This window comes from Oryx dammah, unplaced genomic scaffold (genome assembly GCF_014754425.2).
Source record: "Oryx dammah isolate SB20612 unplaced genomic scaffold, SCBI_Odam_1.1 HiC_scaffold_18, whole genome shotgun sequence".
Classification (NCBI taxonomy): domain Eukaryota; kingdom Metazoa; phylum Chordata; class Mammalia; order Artiodactyla; family Bovidae; genus Oryx; species Oryx dammah.
The window spans coordinates 113,598,860-113,617,948 of NW_024070202.1; the positions used below are offsets into that span (position 1 = coordinate 113,598,860).

Genomic DNA, 19,089 nt, shown 5'->3' on the forward strand with positions numbered 1-19,089 from the left:
CGCTGCATGGTGTCCAGAGCCGCGGCCGCCCCGGGGCGCTCCCCTCCGGGCGCCGCCGTGCGCCCCCGCGGCTTGGGCGCCCCGCGCGCGCACGCCGGGCTAGCTGCCTGGCTCCCGGGCCGAGGTGGCGGCGGGGCGCGGGCTCGGCGCAGTGTGGCTCCGGCGCCGCGCTCCTCTCGCTCATAAGGAGGGAGGGGGCGGGCAAGCGGGCGGGCTGGGGGTGTCGCCCTCCGGACTCATCCATCTTCCTCAAATTACGCTTCACTTCCTCCCTCCGCCCGCAGCCGCCGCGCCCGGGCTCCCGCTCCCTCCGCAGAGCCCGTTCCCAGCGGCCCGGCCGGCCGGCCGGCCCGGGACCCCCGCCCGCCCCCCGCAGCCCAACCAACTATTATTAATGGAGATTGATGAGGCCGGACATGCCGCTTTGTGAAAGTTTGCGGCCGCCGAGGAGGCAGCGGCAGCGGCGGGACCAGTGCCCCTCCCTCCCGCCCGCCCGCCCACAGCCCCCCCCCACCCCGCTCTGCCCACTCGGCTCCCGGCGGGGATCCGGAGGCGGGCCCCCGCGTGGACCGAGCGCGGGGCGGAGGGCGCGGCGAGGGCGTGGGGGCTGGCGCGCGATCGGAGCACCCCCCGCCCCTGCCCCGGTCCGGGCCGCCGCCCTCCGTCGGACTCAGGGCCAGTACCCCAGCGTGGCCTGCCGCCTGACCCCCGACGCCTCCTCCCGGGTCCCCCGGGCGGACCACGCGGCGGGCGTCCCCTCGGGCGGCGAGGCGCGGACGGCAGGGGGCGCGCTCCTCCGCGGTCCCGCGACTCTGGACCGCTCATCTCGGTGTGGGGGGGATCCTTTCCGTCCTCGGGAGACCCGGTTCACCCTCGCCCCCGGCGGTCTCCCTTTGTCACTGGCTCCTCCTCACTCCCCCTCCGTCGCGGACTCCCCGGGTCCCTCACCCTGGCCTCCGTGGGCGATTTCCTCCAGTGCCCACACTGTACCAAGTACTCACCGTTCCTCTCGCCCTGCTCCCTCCATCTTTCCCATCCTTTTCGTCCTTTTCCTGCCTCCCTCAGTCTCCTTTCCCGCCCTCCTTTCTATCCCAATTCCGATCTGATGGCTCCTGTTTCTCACTCCCGATTCCATCCGCCTTATTCTATCGGCCCCCTCATTTCTCGCCTACATCGGTCTCTCTTGTCTGTCTGTCTGTCCGGGTTTCCCTCCTCGCTCGCTCTCCCTCTCTTCCGCTATTAATTTTCCTGATTGGCTCCCCGACTCCCGCGCCGCTGATGAGCCCTATTCATTCCTGGGCCTGACACTCTCGACCTGCCCTGGCTGATTGCTGGGGGCTGGCCCCGGGAGCTCTGATGAGCCCCAAGGGTCAGCGGCGCTAATTATCCGCTAATTGCAGATGACTCTGCTCACCTCCCCCCCTTCTCAGACACAGGAATGGCGCGCCTTTTACCCTCCCCCGCTTCCTCCTGATTTCCAGAAGTAGTTGTCACTCTAGAGGCAAAAGTCACCGGGCTCTGCTGCTGGATAGCAGCCTCAGGTCAGTGGGCAAGACAGACTTAAGTCAGGAAAGTTACCGGAAGAAAGTGACCGGAGCCTCAGGACGGAGAGCAACCCTGGCTAACTAAACGAAGGTCGTCTGCTCACTGTTATTCAGGTGGGGCCAGGGAGAGCCAAGCAAGCTGAAATTCACAGTAGCAGGAGCAGACGAGTTTAGGAAGATGCAGTCTAATACAGGAATTATCTGGTTCCGGTGAGGAGGAAAACTCACACTGGAGTCAGCGTTTGGACAGAAGGCAAGGCAGGTGGGAACTCTGGATCTCAGGGAACTTTATTCACATTGGGAGTGTCGTGTTGGCTCATGTTAGACTGATGTATTCAAATCAGCACCCTGAAAGACACTGTCACCAAAGAGGGACAGAAGAGGGTGGGACTTTCTTTCGTTATGCTTGACTGGCAGTGCATCAGAGAGGTCGAGGGAGAAGGGTGTGGTTTCCACAGTCCTGATCTGTCTCAGGCTATGTCTTGAAACTTCGTAGAGATCAAGTCTGGAGGCACATGTTGATATGGAGAAAGAAGAGGTGCCTTAATTCAAGTCTGCGAACACCAATCACTACTAAAGTACAAGGATAATCCTTGTCCATGCTCCTAAAGGTATTCCGAACCCTTTGTAAAATTAACCAAGTACTGCATGGTACCCATGTGGAAAACCAGACTTCAAAATTGTATTAAAAAGTGAGACATCAGTACTTGGGGTGATGACTTTACAGTGTTGGATAGATAATAGCGGCTTATTGACTTGAAAAATTACCAAGGCAACTTTTGGGCTACAATCACCGAAATTAAAGCTGTATGAGTATTAACACCACCAATCAAATACAGCATGAAGGAAGAGCCATTTTTTAAAAAGTAACTACATTCACCTTTTGCATATGTAAGAAAACCATCGAACACAAAATTTCAAAAGTTCAAAAGTATATATATTGAAATCTCCTCCCTGACTAGCCCCCACCCCCAACTAGTTCCCCCAGTAAAGGGCCACTTTAATAAGTCTGTCACTTTTTGATGGGATGAAATGGATCGTGTGTTGTCGAGGATTCAAGGTTAAAGACCCTCTGATCTTGAAGAGGTAGATCGTCTAGTTCAAGCCAAGAATGCACTGCCCAGAACTACACTCTGCAAAGTGGAATTCTCTGCTCAAGCTGACACAGAGCATAGAGGCTTAAAGCTTGTTGCCAACAAGTCCCAGTGGGCCACCAACTCTGAAATAAGGCGCGTGAGACCTCTGGGCTTTGTATGGCTCTGGTGTGGTGTGTGTCTGTGAGATACTGTATTTGGTAATCCATTTTTATCCTCAATCTGTTCCCTTGCCATGCTGGGGTCATGAAGTGTGACTTCTGCACAGTCCTTGACATTCAGTAGCTGAATTAGAATAAAACCCTCACATACATAGTGGCAACTGAAGCAGCCCATTTCCTTTTCCTGCCCTGTCATGGATCGTGGAACTGAGGCTGCATGGTAAAGGGAAAAGAGCACTGGTTGGATAAATTAAAAAAAAAAACAAAACACCTAAAGTTAAGTTTCTGTTCTGACTCCTCTCTGGGCCATGTGATCTTGGCCCCCTTTTGACTTAACTTCTCCATCCATGAGCGAGAGCAATTAATATCTACTCTGAGTTTCTCAGTGGTAAAGAACCCGCCTGCAATGCAAGAGATGCAGGAGAGGCGTGTTCAATCCCTGGGTGGGGAAGATCCCCTAGAGGAGGAAATGGCAACCCACCCCAGTATTCTTGCCAGGAGAATCCCACGGACAGAGGAACCTGGTGAGCTACAGTCCAAAGGGCCGAAAGAGTCAGACACAATTGAGCAACTGAGCATACCCCGTCTTGTCAGAAAGCTCCTGCAACAATCACGTGAATGTAAGGAAATACCCTTCAAAATGAGTTCTTCCTTCACTAACTGGACAAAGGAAAGCAGAGTGGTCGATTACGGACGTTCTTCCTATCAGGGGCTCTCCAAACACAGTTTCTAACTCTCCCATCAGTACCAAGGACAGAAGCTGTCACTCTCAAACCTGAAGGGACCCGCCTCCTTTCTTTACTGAGAAGAAAACTCTCTGGTTCTCCTATTGAATCCCTGGACAGGCCTGTATAGGTAAGCACTTCCCCTCATCGTCTAAAATGGAATGCTAAAAATGCTTCTTTGGCTGCCCATGTGCTGACTTGTCCCATCTAACTACTCACCAGTTGGGGAAATTCTCTACGGAAGAATTTTATTTTGAATCTACCCTCTCTGCGTGTGCCTGTGTCGACCTCCTCATCTGGCCACCGTTCACGGACTGGGAACCAGCACCCAGAAAAAAAAAAAAAACAACGAAGTACTCTTTTAAGTCAAATCCAAATACACCTTCGCCTCCCTCATTGGGCAAGTGTCCACTGACGGTGGGGAGCTTCGGGCTCTGTCCGCGGGTACCCTCTGGTGGCAGCAGCGCGCAACTGCTTCACCGCGAAAGAGCCGCGGAGTGCTGCAGCGCCCCCTGGCGTTAGTCCGGGAGACGCGCGGAGAGCAAAGGAACCTCACCAGGTGAGCCGTCAGAGGGCCGGCGCGCTGGGCGCTGCAGGGGCCTTTACTGTGAGTGCACTGGTTGGGGCGGGAGGGGCGGGGGACGGCTGTACACGAGGGTCTTAAAGCCTAGCATACACACGTGTAGTTTCATGTATATTGGCTGTATCCAGGTACTTGAACTCTGCATATCGTTGGGTTAAATGTGTGCCGATTGTGTGCCGCGCACGTGATACACGCGGGTAGGTTGGTGGTGGGGAGGTCCGCGCTCCAGTGCAGGGCGGAGTCCTCACGGAGGCGTGAAATTGGTTTGGAGCAAACACATTACGGAAAGCAATTACCGGGGAGAGGTTCTGGGCCCGCGGGACCCGCAGCCAGGCGGCTGAGGAGGAAGCTCCCTGGCTTGCAAGAAGTGTCTGGATGTCTAACCCCAGAAAGGACCTTCCTAACACCGCCCTGCTAAGAAGAGAACGCGCGAAACTGGTCAGCAGCCTCCCGTAGTAACCACTCCACATCGCCTTTCTTCCCTTATGCCCTACGTTCTTAAAAGTCCTCCTGCATGAACCAGTGCTCTCCAGATATGTCCAGAAGTCCTCCGCCTTTCTTACCACTTTTGGGGAGGCACTCCCATTTCTGCGAAGTCTTCCCAGGACCCCCTGCTGCTCCTGCTCTCCTTCCTCCTTCAGGCCCTCAAATCCTGCTCCCACAAGTCTTTTGCATTCACTACATTGCCCTTTGTATCTGAACTCGATATTCACACACTTGTTTCTCAGACTAGATGGAAAATTCTCAGACTAGGGTGGGAGCAGGTCTCATTCACAGCCCTGTATCTAGTGCCTAAAACCTGGGACTCAGGAAGTACAAAATGAATGACGTGGATGCAAATGAACTAGAATTTCCATCAAAATGCATAAACAGGACTTTCTCAGAAAAGTCGTCGTCCCCTTGAGAGTCAAGATTCTCTTGGGACAGAGCCTTAAATATTTTTCACATGCAAACACATCCATTCGCCCCTATTTATATCCCTAGGCCTGTCCTCATTCTTGGATTCCAAATTCATAGATTTAAATGACCATGTCACACAGCTTCTTTGCTATCTGTAATAGGCAGTTCAAACTTAACATCTCCCAAACAGACTTTCTGACTCCCCCGCCATCTGCCCCTTTCTTACCTTCCCCACCTTAGCAAATTAGTCCCACCCTCCATCCAGTGTTGCTCTGCCCCCAAAAAAGGTTGGAGGAGTCATCCTGGGCTACATTTTCCTTAAGCCTTCCATTTCTACTCCATCAAGTTCCATGGAGTCTCCAGAAAGGATCCCAAGTCTCATCCCCTGCTTTTCCATCTCTGCCAGGGCTCCTGAAATAGCCTCTGAACTGGGCTCTCACCCTTCCTCGCTACCTCTCCCCTCGCCCAAGCCTCTCAGCAGCCAGAGCCATCTTTCAAAGTCCACGTCAGTCCATGTCACTTCCGTGTCTCCGTCACTCCACTCACGTGGCTGGCTCCTCCTTGTCACTCAGGCCTCAGGTTAAATGTCACCTACTCAAAGAGGAGGTCCATGTCACCTGTGCTCAGCGGCTGATCCGCTCTTGGACAATCACCAGTGAAACCCTCTGTGGAGGTCTTATCACCCTGGAAGTTTCCCGTCTGTTTGCTCAGTGTCTCTGTCACCGTTGGAGTGAACTTTCCAGTGGGGATGGGGGAGCCAGGCCTTTGTGTGGCCGGTGTCCTGCCCGCGGGAGGCCCTCAAACCCCTGCTGAACCAATGAATGGGATAAGGGGCATTCTGCCCTGGTCCCGCACTGGGATAAGACGGGGCTCCCCAGGACGGGGGCGGAACCTGAGCCTGCCCCAAACCGCTTCCTAATTTCTTTGCCTGGGCCCACTTCCCCTGGGAGGGGGCCCTGCGGGGTCTGGCCGGGTCTGGACCGTGTACAGCCTAGGGGCCAGGCCTCAGTCAGCCCCCGCCCCGACCGCTTGTGGGCCTGCGCCCTACAGCTGGAAGCCCACGCGGGCCGGTCAGCCCGAGGTCCGTGAGGCCGGGTGGGAATCAGGGCCCGCTCAGCTCCGCGATCTCGAGGTCGTCTAGGACTTCGCGCCGTCTGTCCCCCTCAGGCCACGCCCCTCAGGCCACGCCCCCTCCGCCTTTCACCCTCTTGGCCCCTCACCTTGCTGCCTTGCTCCTAGCGACTGGTGGGAAAAGGTGCAAACTTCGGCGCGTGCGCACTCCGGGCCGCTAGGAAATCTGTCCGGCGACCCTTGACGTCACGGGTCACCGTGCACTGGATTGGCTGCCCCGTGGCTCCGAGCAAGGCCACCTCCCTCCTGTGGTCTCAGACGGGCTCCTGGCTGTTGGGGCTGCCTGTAAATTCTTTAAATCCTGGGCCTGCAAAGACCCTCAGGGACCCTCTCCTTCTCTCTTGTTTGACAGATGCAGAAGCTTGCGTCCAGAGCAGGAAAGAGACGTCTGTTCCGCAAGTTAATGGCAAAGCTGGGACTAGAACCCAGGGGTGTTACGTCTCAGCTCAGCTCCCGGACCCAGGTGTACATCCGACCTACGGGACAGGCAGCAGGCAGAGTTGTTTCGGCTTTTCTAAACCTGCGTCTTTCACTCTCACCTGGTCCAGGGTTACGCCAAGCTGGCTGCCCTGTGCATCCACCTCCGGTTGTCTTCCTGCCCTCACTTCGCTGCCCAAGCCTGGGGCTGCCTGTACCGCCCTGCCCCACGGTCTGCCCGGCCTCATTCCACAGCCTCATTCTCCTTACCCAAGCCTCTTTGCTCCCCCGTCCTCCCACTGGCTCTCTTTCAGGCCTTTTTTGCACTATCTCACCGGATGACTATTCCCCCTCATCGTGGCCAGAGGGCCAGGTCTGCCTGGGATCCCTCAGTAGCTGGTGGAGACCAAAAGAGGCAGGTGATAGAGCTGGCACGGTGGGGCAGATCCAAGGGACCCCATAAATCTGCCCGTCTCGAGTCCCCGTGAGCCCGCCAGCTTAGAGGAGGGGCTATTGGAGACAGCATCCAATAACACAGGCCTGTATATTTTTAATGTGAGCACAGGGTTTGGACAGTCTGGAGGGTGCCTCAGGAGACACCCTCCCCCCCCCCAGGAGAGTATATATCATTTGCCATGAGTCCTAGCTCTCTCTCCAACAGATGTCACTTGGCCACCTGGTCTGTCTGCCTCTCCTGGGGAGAATGACAGCACTCTTCCCTGTGGAGTTGGGCCTCCTGCTGAGAGGGCCACCTAGGCCTGAATCCGTTCAACTCAGTCCCGAGTCCCAGGCGCTGTGAGCAGTGGGCTGGCATCCCCTAGGGTCTGAGGCATCTGCTTTCAGACTCTCTCAAAAGGCAGTGGGCATCTGGAAGGAGAGGGGTGGATTCAGAGAGGGCCGGTGGTCTGGGGAGCTCTGTCTAGGGCCCTGCCCCCACATTTATCTTGCCTCACACCCATTTCCGCCCCGCCCTCCCCCAGCCCCCAACGACTGGGGCGGTCCACAGAGCCTCAGGCTCACCTAATAGAGCACATCCTCAAAATCCAGCTGCAGATATCGGAGCAGGCGGGGCGGCAGGGGCAGGCGGGGCAGGGCGTGGGGCAGGCAGGCCGCCAGGTGGGCACGGAGCGCACAGCGGCTCAGATGCTGCAGGGATCTGGGCTGCCTCACCAGGGCGAAGAGGGAGGAGTAGAAACGATGGTGCTTCTGGGGGCAGAACGAGGGGCTCAGAGGGAGCCCTGGGCAGGGGGCACCTGCTTCTAAAGTGGGGGGTGGGGGGGCGGGCAGGGGGAGTCTCCAGGAGCCTCTTAGAAATCAGGAGTGTTTCAGGTATTCACTCTGAGTTTTCTTTTCCTTAGTAACTAATGTGGGGGCAGAATGGGGGGGGCGGGACCCACAGGGCTTCCCTTTAGGAGCTGGAAGTCTCTTGGGGCAGGCTGGGTGACTGTGTGTTCAGGATCCGAAAATCTGACCTGCAGAGTTTCAGGAGGCACCAGGCCCACGGCGTCCTCAGGAAGCTTCACGACACTGTAGGTGTTCATCAGGACCTCAATGGTCCGCGGGGATGTGCACCAGCGCTCCAGCACCTGCAGGGGGCAGAGCTGCGTCAGTGCTCCAGGGGTTACCACACGCGGCTGGTCCCCGGCAGAACAGGCCCGGTGATGAAACAGCCAAGAAACAGCTATTGTGGGTTGAACTATGTCCCCCAAGAGATATGCTGACATCCTGATCCCAGTACCTAGAAATGTGACCTACATAGAAATAGTCTTTGCAGATGTAATCAAGGTAAAAATGAGGTCATTAGGGTGGGTCCTAATCCAATATGACTGTGGTCTTCATAAGAGAAAATGGACACACAAGGAGAATGTCATGTGATGATGGAGGCAGAGATTGGAGTGATGTGCCCACAAGCCAAGGCACGCCAAGGATTGTGGACAACCACCAGACGTTCAGAGGCAGGCCTGGCCCAGATTCTCCTTCTGAGCTTCTGGAAGGAGCCAACCCTACCTACACTTGGGTTTTTTGAATGTCCAGCTTCCAGAACTGAAAGGGAATACATCTCTATTGTTTTAAGCCTCCCAGTTTGCAGTACTTTGTTATGGCTATGACAGGAAAGCAATACAACAGCTAGCATTTCTACTCTGCGTAATTTATGCCAGATATTTTCCTAGCACTTTACGTGTGTTGACAATTCTCAGCCCTGCAGATATGGACTATTGCTGTCCCCATTTTACAGACAAGGGAAGCTGAGGCTCAGAGAAGTAACTTGCCCAAGTTGTGGTTGCAGCCATCCAAGCCCAGCGGTGTACTCTTTGCCGTCAACTACTACCTCATCCTGCTCTCCTGTCTGCCTCTACAAGGCTCTGTTCTGCATCTTCCTGGGTGGGAAAGGGGTCCCTGACCTGAGGCTGGAGCTCCTGAGCAGACAGAAAGATCAATCACGTATAAGGCAGAACCCGCTGGTGCCAGGGGAGGGATGGAGACGGGGCAGGAGTTCTGGGTGGTCCAGGAGGGATTCACAGAGAGGCAAGCGTGGGCTGTAAAGGCGAGGAGAGCATTTAAGAAGAAGGAAAAAGGCCAGCAGACACCTGATGTGGGAGTGTGCCTAGGATCAAGCTGCAGCCAGATTCATTCTTTCATTCTTCCTTTAACAAATATTTACTGAGGGTTACTCTGGGCCAGCACTGGGGGACCCAGACATGAGGAGGAGACACATGTCCTCGTCAGCTGGGAGCTTCTCTTTCTGAAGGAAAATGCGGGATTTCCCAGTGTTTAAGAATCCACCTTGCAATGCAGGGGACGCGGGTTTGCTCCCTAGTCAGGGAAGTAAGATCCCACATACTGCAGGGCAACTAAGCCCACGTGCTCCAAGGACACATGTGCCTCAATGAGAGAGCCCATGCACTGCAATGACTGAGCCAGCACGCCACAACTAGAGAATACATGCCCCGTGACAAAAGATCCCACCTGATGCAATGAAGCTCTCGCATGCCACAAGACCCGACACAGTCAAATAAAAAAATATCAAAGCAGAAAAGAAGGAGCACACAACACATTAATAGCCACTTACGTATACGCCGCTACAAAGAAAATAGGCTCAGGGGCTAAGTGCGGTCAGGAGGGCACGGTCCTAGATGGGTAGTCAAGAAAGGCCTGTCTGAGGAGGTGGCCTGTGCTGTGAGGGGCGAGCCATGCTGGGAGGCAGCTTGTGCTGGGCCACCGTCCCCATGGTCAGAAAGTCAGCCGTGCACAGCCCAGACATACCCAGGAACCAACATCTGCTCCATGCCTGCACGTGATGCATGTAAGCTGAATCGTGCTTCAGCCACTCTGTCTCTTGATGTTTTTCAGGCAGTGGCCCTGGACCTTTCATTACACCTGAGAACAGCTGAGAGCGGTCTCTCAGGCAGCGTTCCTGAATGTAAGCTGCGCACACTTGCATGTAACACTCGGGTCTCTAACACCCCTGCCTGCGAGGAAAGGAGAGCTTTCTGCCTGGCAGGCTGGGAGTGCTGCATGTGCTGAATGCTGCTGGGCAGTGGGAGCAGGTGGAAGGCCTTGTCCAGGGAGAAAGCATCTCATGCACCGTAGGCCCTCTGCTTCTGTCCCTGCATCTGGGCAGTGCTTACCGGAACTGCCCCAGTTCGTGTGCCTGGAGCAGGCCTCTTGGTCTCGCTCCTCCTTAGAGCTTCGGGCTGGTTATGTATAACTTTCCTGTTCTTACCTGCTGCTACTGCCTGCCGTTTATGCCAGTCTCTCTGCCCTTCCCAGACCACTCTGGGAGTTCTGCCTCTGCCCTCCGCCTGGAATACCTGTATCTTCCTCCTCCATCTCTCCAAGCCCTGCCCATCCCAGGTGCCACCTCCTCCAGGAAGCCCCCGGTGGCTATTCTAACCTGAAGCACTCCATCCCTTGTCTAAAGATCCCTACATTGGGATCATGCCCAGTAGCTTCCCAAGTGCTTTCATCTACATTATTTAATTTTAGAACAACACTGGCTAACTGACGAGGAGCAGTATCTCGAGGTTAAGCCTTGTCCAAAGGGCTTGATATATGTGACTCATTTGTTCTCACACTAACCCATGAAGCAGGCACACTGTTACATCCCTATTGTAAAGAGGAAAACAGAGAACTGGAGAGATTGAAGCGACTTGCTGATGGTCACACAGGTAGTGTCCTTGGCTCCAGAGCCTGTGTTCTCAGTTGCCATCTGCCTCCCAGGGTTGTTGGGAGGACTGAAGAAACCCATGCGTCTAGGATAACACACCTTAGAACAGGTCTGGAGCATGGTCAGGGCTGTTTGTTTCCACTGTTCCCACTCAGTTTAGGTCAAGACTGTATCACACGCAAGGAACATGGGTTCAGAGAATCCCAGGACTTGCCTAGAGTCACATGAACAAACATCACAGCCAGACCCTGGCTCCAGTCTGAGCACCCAGACCAGTATGGTGGCTTCTGCAGGACTGGCTGGAGGCTGACAGTGGTCACCAGTGGGCCAGGGAGAAGCTCTGCGCTGGAGGACAGGCACCCCAGCCAATCCCAGAGCAGCTGCAGGTTGTGGGAGATGAATGCCAACTGTTTGATCACCTGGGATGCTGTGGAGCCCAGATGAAGGGACGCAGGGGGCACTTTGCTTTGTCGGCCTGTCCCCAGGGCAGTGAGAACAGAACAGGGCTGCAGGGGCGGGCAGTGGTGTCCCAGAATATCCATTCACTACTCTGCCTTCTCCTCCCATCCCCTCCCCAAAGGGGAATCATTAGCTGTCAGAGCCACTGTCAGATTACCGGGAATTGCTCCTCTCCTAATTATCTGGTGTTAATAGGAGATTAATTAGTGTTAATTGTTGATTTTCTTGTATTTTCCCAAAGGGGAGACCAATCTGCCGAACTCTCGGGCTGTTTAATTATTTGGCCTTGCTTAGGAATCTACACAGATGCTTCTAGGTTTATGAGTGAAGGGGAGAGGTGGGGATAGCAGGGGAGCATCCAGAATTGGGCGGGGCTGGATGATTCAAGCCCAGAGGCGGGAGCGAGGGACCGGCACGCAGCCTGGTGCCCTACACCCATCCTGACCCAGCCCCTATGAGAACCAGGGTCCCCACCCTGAGGTCCAACATCCTCCGAGATATTATATAGCATTTTCTAGACACAGCACAGCGTGGACAGGGTCCCCCTGCCAGGGCATCGGTAGCACATATCTTCAGCCTGAACCCCCCTCGGGGATATTAATGTTAAATATAAGGCAGAGATTGGAAATTGACAGTGAGTGTGTTTTCTTTGGTGCCAGCATAACAGCTGCGGGTGTCCCTGGTGCATGGTCTGCTAAGCTCTCTCGTCCGCCTTGAAGCTCAAGACCAGGCTTATCACTCTGCCCCGGGCCAGTGTTTCCTGTGACTGGAGTTTCTCTCTGAACGGGTCCCACTGTCAGGGGGAGCTTCCTAAACGCTTCATTCATCCGCTCTCTCCTCTGAGGAAGAAACTAGCCCTTTTGGCCCCCATCAGACCTGACTCTTCTGTCTTTTCAGATCCTTTAGAGTCCGGCCCCTCAGCCCTCGGTTCATACACACACGCACATGCAAACACGTGCACATGCACGGCAGGCAGTGGATATGCATGTGCGCAGGCGCACAAGCAAACCTTCCCCACCTCCTGCTGGGGTGCGGTTTGCGCCCTGCTGGGCTGGGCTGAAAGACAAAGTACTGACCCCCATCTGGAGCTGCCTGCGTCCAGAGCAACCTGGCGCACCGACCGGGTCTCCCGACACCCCCACCCTGCTCTCGCGGCCCTCCTTCCGGCCCCAGCCGGTACCTTGGGGAGAGCCCCTGGCCACACGCGGACGGCCCCGTGGTTGAGCAGCGCGCGCACCGTGCGCTCCGGGCTCTGGGCCAGGGCCGCGGCTGGGCCCTGCAGCGCGCAGTGCAGGGCCGTGTGTCCCCCGTAGTCCATGGCGTTGGCGCCGACGCCGCGGGCCAGGAGCAGCTCCACGACGTCCGCGTGGCCGCGGCGACAGGCCAAGTGCAGGGGCCGTTGCCTGTCCTGGTCGGCGGCGTCTGCGTCGGCCCCGGCGGAGAGGAGCAGGCGGCACAGCTGGAGACAGCGGGCCGTGGTGGCCTCGGCGTCGGCGGGGGACATGCAGCGGGCGTCACAGGCAGCCAGCAGCGGGGTCCAGCCTTCGGCATCGCGGGCATCGGGGCAGGCCCCGCGTCTCAGGAGGAGGTCCGCCAGCTCCACGTGGCCCAGCCGGGCGGCCACATGCAGAGGGGTCTCCTCCTCCTCCTCCGACCGACCATCCACTTTCGCCCCAAACCTCAGGAGCAGATCGGCGCACCTAGTAAGGGCAAGAAAGCCGTGGGGGAGGAAGACTGGCGTGGAGACATTCACCCCTGCATGATTGCTGGTGTGAGCAAAGCAAACCCTGGGGCACCCTTGGGTGGCCCTGGTGCTGTCTGCCCATCCCCTTCCAGCCTGCCTGGCACTAAGATCCTGGCAACATTCTGCAGCATCTCCAGTGCCCTCTCTCAAGCCCCGTGCTCTCAGCAGAAGTGCCCTAAACCCTGGATGGGAGCAAAGGCGCCAGCAGCCCTTGCTCAGTTAGAACAGGCACCTTCTGCGGGCACCACGTGCCCTGACTTGGTTCATTCCCAGGGTGGGTTCAAATGAGGACACTGAGGCCGTGAGGGTGGAGGGTCTTGGTGGGTTCACACAGCCAGTGAGGGAAGAGTTGGCATTCCAGTCCAGGGGCACCAGGATGGTTGCAGGGCTCTGCATGCTGGAACTGGAGTGGGAAGGGGCCTGAAAGTGGGCACAAATGGAAATTGGGGTGGTGGGAGAAAGATCAACAAAACCAAAATTGGCCAGCCAGATTTGCAGCAAAACAGTCCTCTTAGAAGACTGTGTATTACTATTACGACAAGGACCTGTGCCCCAGAATTCAAGGCTAAGGGAACGCAGTCTCTTTGAGCTCCAGCAGAGCTGTGGAAAGGAGATAATTGCTAATGCCTAGACTCAAGAGGTTGTTGTGAGTGGCGTATGAGACAATGCCTGAAAAACTATCAGCTAAGAGTTCAAAACAGCAATGGGCAGGGGAAGTGGGTGATATAGATGGTGATGGATCGTGGGGCCTATTATATGATCCTGTCCACCTTTCTACAGGTTTGAAATTCTCCATAATAATTAAAGAATATTTACTTATTGATTTATTTATTGGCTGAGCTGGATCTTAGTTGTTGCATGCAGGATCTTTAAGTTGCACTATGCAAACTCTTAGTTATGGCACATGGGATTCCCTGACCAGGGATCAAACCTGGGACCTCCACATTGGGAGCACAGAGTCTTAGCCACCGGATCACCAGGAAAGTCCCTCCATAATAATTTTAAAAATGTGTACTTAATCAAGGGGCTTCCCTGGTGGTTCAGATGGTAAAGAATCTGCCTGCAATGTAGGGGACCAGGGTTTGATCCATGGGTCAGGAAGATCTGCTAGAGAAGGGAATGGCTACTCATTCCAGTATTCTTGCCTGGAGAATTCCATGGGCAGAGCGACTAACACTTTCCCTTTGTTTTTTTTTTTGTTTGTTTGTTTGTTTAAAAGGAATGATTATCACCAAGTGTGATCTCAGGGAGCCGGGCTGGAACACAGGGACTTCACTAAAAATGTGGGACTTCACAGAATGGCATTGTCCGATTCTGTGGCCACCAAGCACTTACTGAATGGCTAATCCTGACTAAGATGTGCTGTAAGTGCAAAGTACACACCAATTTTGAAGACTTGGTACAAAAAAAGAATGGAAAATATCTCATATGTTCTTTTTATCTTGGTTCCATGTTGAAATGATAACATTGTGGATACATTGTGTTAATTAAAATATATTATTAAAATTAATTTCACTTGATCACGGGTATTTATATGTTCATGTTCATGGTAGCATTATTCACAATAGCCAAAACATGGAAGCAACCTACGCGGTGCTTCCTGCATGATGCAACCTTCCTATATCATGTGACCTACATGATGATTACAAGCAGTCTTCAATAGATGACTGGATAAATAAAATGTGACATACTCCATGGAATATTATTCAAGCCTTTAAAAGGCAAGGAAATTCTGTTACCTGCTACAACCTGGATGCATCTGAGGACATTATGCTAAATGAAATAAGCCAGTCACAACAGGACAGATACTGTATTATTGCACTCATTAGAGGTGTGGAGACCATTCCAATACATAGAGTCCAAAAGTAGAGGGTAGTTGCCAGGGGCTCGGGGGAGGGGTCGGGAGTTATTGTTCAAAGGATACAGAATTTCAGTCTTGCAAGATTTAAAAGGTTCAGGGGTTAGATGGTCCTGCTGGTTGCACAACTGTGTGAATGTGCTTAGTGCTACTGAACTGGACACTGAGTTACAGTTAAGATGGTAAATTTTATGTTACATGTAATTTACCACTATTTAAAAATGAATTTCACCTGTTTCTTTTTCATATCAATTAAAAGACACTTGCTCCTTGAAAGCAAAGCTATGATAAACCTAGACAGCGTATTAAAAAGCAGAGACATCACTTTACCGACAAAGGGCCATATAGTCAGAGCTATGGTTTTTCCAGCAGTCATGTATTGATGTGAGAGTTGGACCATAAAGAAGGCTGAGCTTCGAAGAACTGATTCTTTCGAACTGTGGTGCTATTGAGAGTCCCTTGGACTGCAGGAAGATCAAACCAGTCAACTCTAAAGGAAATCAACCCTGAATATTTACCGGAAGGACAGATGCTGAAGCTGAAACTCCAATATCTTGGCCACCTGATGCGAAGAGCTGACTCATTGGAAAAGACCCTGATGCTGGGAAAGATTGAAGGCAGGAGGAGAAGGGGACGATAGAGGATGAGATGGTTGGATGGCATCACTGACTCAATGGACATGAGTCTGAGCAAGATCTGGGAGATGGTGGAAGACAGGGAAGCCTGTCATGCTGCCATCCATGCAGTCGCAAAGGCACTGCTTAGCGACTAAATAACAACAACAGAAAAATTTTAATTACATATATGACCCATGGTATATTTCTATTGGACCATGCTGTCATACATACATCTTCAAACATAATATGAGTGACTCAATAGAATCCTCTGCAGGCCAATGAAGTTAACAGGAGGGAGAAGGCCCAAAAAGGGAGCCCAAGGATCAAAAATTGGGGGCCATTCAGGTACAAGATGTGAAAATTGGCAGGTGTATAGTCATAGAGAGAAGACCTCCGTTGTATGTACAATTAGTACACAGATTTGCCAAGTTTCCCTTTGCTGGGATTCCAGATTCATCAAAAAATTGTGAGAAACTTACTCTCTAAGGCCCCCGATACATAGGGCATAATTATTTGGGTCACTGTAAATGAATATCCCCTACAGTTATAATACAGGGTCACATATATGTATAGCCATCCGTTTCTTGTGAGTTTGGTTAGTTGGGTTCAGTCCCTGAGCCTACTGATCTGAGGGTGCCTGCCAACATGGAAATGCTGGACCTGCCAAGTTGCGAACCAGACCCTGCCCTCAAGGACAACCACAGGCTCCAACTAAGGGTCTTCTCTCCTCTACAGCCTGTCTGGATGACTGGACAGTCAGTTCCCCAAGGGCAGGATCGGGCCTTAGTTACAGGGCCGTGTGTTGTACTTCTTAGCACAGTGCCTGGGATGTAGGGTAAGCTCAGAAAAATGAAAACATTAACCACCTCCACATAACAGATCCACAGCTTCCCCAATCCAGGCCACGTATCCAGGCCCTGCCACAGCCCTCTGTCCACACTGGGAAGCAGAAACCGTTCCAAGCACAGGCCATCCTAAAGTCCACTCCGACCAGCTCACCAGACCTGCCAGGCCCAGACAGGCTCCCTCACCCTCCCTGCGGCTGTCTCTGCCTCTCCCTTAAAGAGGGGAGCAGGGTGGCTGGGGTGAGGGGTCACTCACTCGAGGCTGCCAGCCCCCCCGCAGAGGTGCAAGGGGAGCCTCCCGTCCTGGTCAGGGAGGTTGGGGTCGGCTCCCGCCACCAGCAGCACATGGACACAGGCGGCATGGCCCGCGGCACAGGCCTCGTGCAGGGCAGTCCGGCCCCCAGGGGCACTGTCGGGCCTCGCCCGCCGCCTCAGCAGCAGCCGCAGGACTTCCACGTGGCCCCGGCTGGCTGCCACGTGCAGGGGGGTGGTCAGCTCCTCTTCGTAGGTCAGTGACCAGAGTCCTAGGGAGAGACGGGGACACAGGACCTCAGAGCCTGGTGGAGGCAAAGAGCTGCCAGGCAATGGGGGCTGGGGGTGAGAGGTGGGCAGAGGCTGGGAAGCCGGAGCCCAGGGCTCCTTCCCAGGCTTCCCTCCCACCCACCCCTCGCTCAGAGCTCCAACTCCCTCCCCCATGACCCTGGCCCATACTCAGAGCGCGGATGTTGAAGCGGAAATCTCTCCATCGCTCTGGGTCGCTGGTATCAAAGATGGAATCCGGAGCCAGGCCGTTGCTGGAGTCGGCCAGGATGCGGGAGACGGAGCCCACGTCCCCAGCCAGCACTGCCCGCCACAACGCCAGGGCAGGTCCCGAGGCCGTGCGGGTGACAATGGGTCCTGGGCCAGACTCTGGGGACCCTCCGCGGGGCTTCTCCACCAGCCTGGCACAGAGGGCGTGTCTGTCACCAGGGGGCTCGCCCTGCCCCCTGCACTCTTCTGGGGACCAGCTCATGAGGGCAGGCTGTGAGCGTGCGGGGGTGTTAGGGGAGGGGAGGCGGGGGCCCAAGAGGAGGAGGAGGGGGACGGGCCAGCGTCTCTGGGTCCTCGGCGTCTCTGAGCCTGAGCTGGCCACTCACTGGGCTTCAGCAGGAGCTATTCTGGGCTCCACATGACTTGCCTCCTGGGCCAAGGTTTCGGCAAGCCTCGGGCTGGAAAGGAAACAGCCCTGGGGCCCGCTCCTTATCCTCAAGTGCTGGCTGCCACTGCGTCCAGACCCCCTGCCCTCAGCCCCGTCCGGGGCCCCTCACCCCTCTGGTGGCTGCTCCAGCGAGGCTCCGCCGCCCGGCTCTCCAGCAGCAGGTCGGCCGTGCTATGCGGGGGGAACAGCTCCTGCAGTCGCGCCAGGTCTCCCGTGTACAGGGCGTTCTGCAGCGCCATGTCCGGGCACAACAGCGGCGGGGGCCCAGGGCGCTCCCGGGCCTCATGGGACCAGGCCCCCCAGACCCGGCCAGCTGGGGCCGAGGGGAGGCACCCCAGACGGTGTCCCCGCTGGGGAGGGGAGCTCCTGTTCCCGGGCATGGCCACTTTCAGGGCGAGAGAAGGACCCTGGGTGATGCTGCTGGCAGTCGGGGCAGGTGGGTGCTGGGCTGAAGCCAGGCTCAGGGCCTGGAGGGTTGGGGGGGGTGGGAGAGGCAAGGAGCACACAGAGGCCACGCCATAAATAGCCCATCCATAGGCCATAAATAGCCTGGACATCCCAGCCTTGCCAAGCAAGGAGGCCTCAGGCTGGGGAATTAGGGAGGAGCCTGGAGGAGGGGGTCAGGGTGGAGCTCAGAGCTTCCCCCGCAGAGCTGGACAGGTGGCAGGGCTGAAGGGACCACCCAGATGTGGAGTCCAACCTGCAATTTCCTGGGTGAAGGGAAAGGGAGCCCCAGAGGGGGGTGCTATGGCCAAGGTGTGACATCATGTTGCAGGCGTTGGGGTGGGGGTTGATCCCAAGCTGCCATCTCTCAGCCTTTCTCATCTGTCCTGTGCTTCATGGCGCCGGCCTCCAGAAGTCCAGACTCTGACCCCAGAGGTAGGGAGAGAGGGGACCTTGCCTTCCGAGTGTCACCAACTACCCCCGTACCTTCCCACTCCCAAATGCAAGCTAGGGGTCTCCAGCAAACAGCAGAGAACACCTCCCCTCTGTGAGGAATCCCTGCCACGGGTGCTCTGCGCTGGGGACAGAGGGCTCAGCCCGCAGGCAGCCCAGCTTGGCGCTGACCCCCATCTCTCTGGGTGGTCCCGGGGGTCTCCCATGCCATCGCTACCTGGCAATCAAGGAGGAAGTACTCTGTCCATTGGGAGTACCTTAGGATAAAGAGAGCACTTCCCCAGGGGAGATGAAAAGGGGAGAAGGGAGAAAGGAAACTCGAAACCAGCCCCCGGGGGGGCCCCTGCCCAGCACGGGACCCTCTCGGGCCAGTCCAGCTGTCTCCTCTCCCTTGGCCCTCAAGACGCGGGCCACACGCTTTGACCTTTATTCACACGATCCTTACACAGCTTTTTTGGCGATCACCCTGGGGCTCCCAGAGCTCGATGGCATGGTTATCCCGAGCTCCCTAGGGTCCCCCTCGAAGCCCGTGGGCGGCCTTTCACCAAGGGCAGGAGGCTGTGTCCCTTTCATCCCCCACCTCTGCCACCGAGGGTCATAGGAAGGAGTGCTGAGCTCTGGCAGGTGGGAATGGGAGCGGTGGTGTTCAGAGGAATGGTGAGACCCCTCAGCGGAGGTGCTGGGTCTGACCACAGCCCTCGCCCTGCCCACGGGGGCCTGCCTTTCTCTACCGCCTTTTCCCCTAGAA

At 55.6% G+C, this 19,089-nt stretch overlaps 2 protein-coding genes across 5 annotated transcripts in view; both read right to left on the minus strand.

Annotated features, from left to right (window-relative positions):
• The window catches only part of GBX1 (gastrulation brain homeobox 1), a 24,499-nt gene extending 24,259 nt beyond the window's left edge, over window positions 1-240 (minus strand). Inside the window, 4 exon segments of the mRNA XM_040260373.1 lie at window positions 6-53; window positions 56-172; window positions 174-203; window positions 205-240. Of these exon segments, the coding sequence (XP_040116307.1) occupies window positions 6-53; window positions 56-172; window positions 174-203; window positions 205-240 (231 nt within the window).
• A 6,840-nt stretch (window positions 241-7,080) lies between these two features.
• ASB10 (ankyrin repeat and SOCS box containing 10) lies at window positions 7,081-18,665 on the minus strand. 4 transcript variants are annotated; one of them, XM_040260370.1, is made up of 6 exons: window positions 17,554-18,665; window positions 16,503-16,770; window positions 12,363-12,882; window positions 8,028-8,141; window positions 7,576-7,761; window positions 7,081-7,422 (listed from the first exon to the last, which is right to left on the minus strand). In XM_040260370.1, the coding sequence occupies exons 1-5, from the start codon at window positions 17,999-18,001 to the stop codon at window positions 7,576-7,578; spliced, it is 1,536 nt and encodes a 511-aa protein (XP_040116304.1). In that variant the 5' UTR covers window positions 18,002-18,665; the 3' UTR covers window positions 7,081-7,422. The 4 variants fall into 4 exon arrangements, with proteins under 4 accessions (XP_040116304.1, XP_040116301.1, XP_040116302.1 ...); XM_040260367.1 differs by lacking the exon at window positions 17,554-18,665 and adding an exon at window positions 16,958-17,464; XM_040260368.1 differs by lacking the exons at window positions 7,576-7,761; window positions 17,554-18,665 and adding an exon at window positions 16,958-17,475.
• Between the last annotated feature and the right edge of the window lie 424 nt (window positions 18,666-19,089).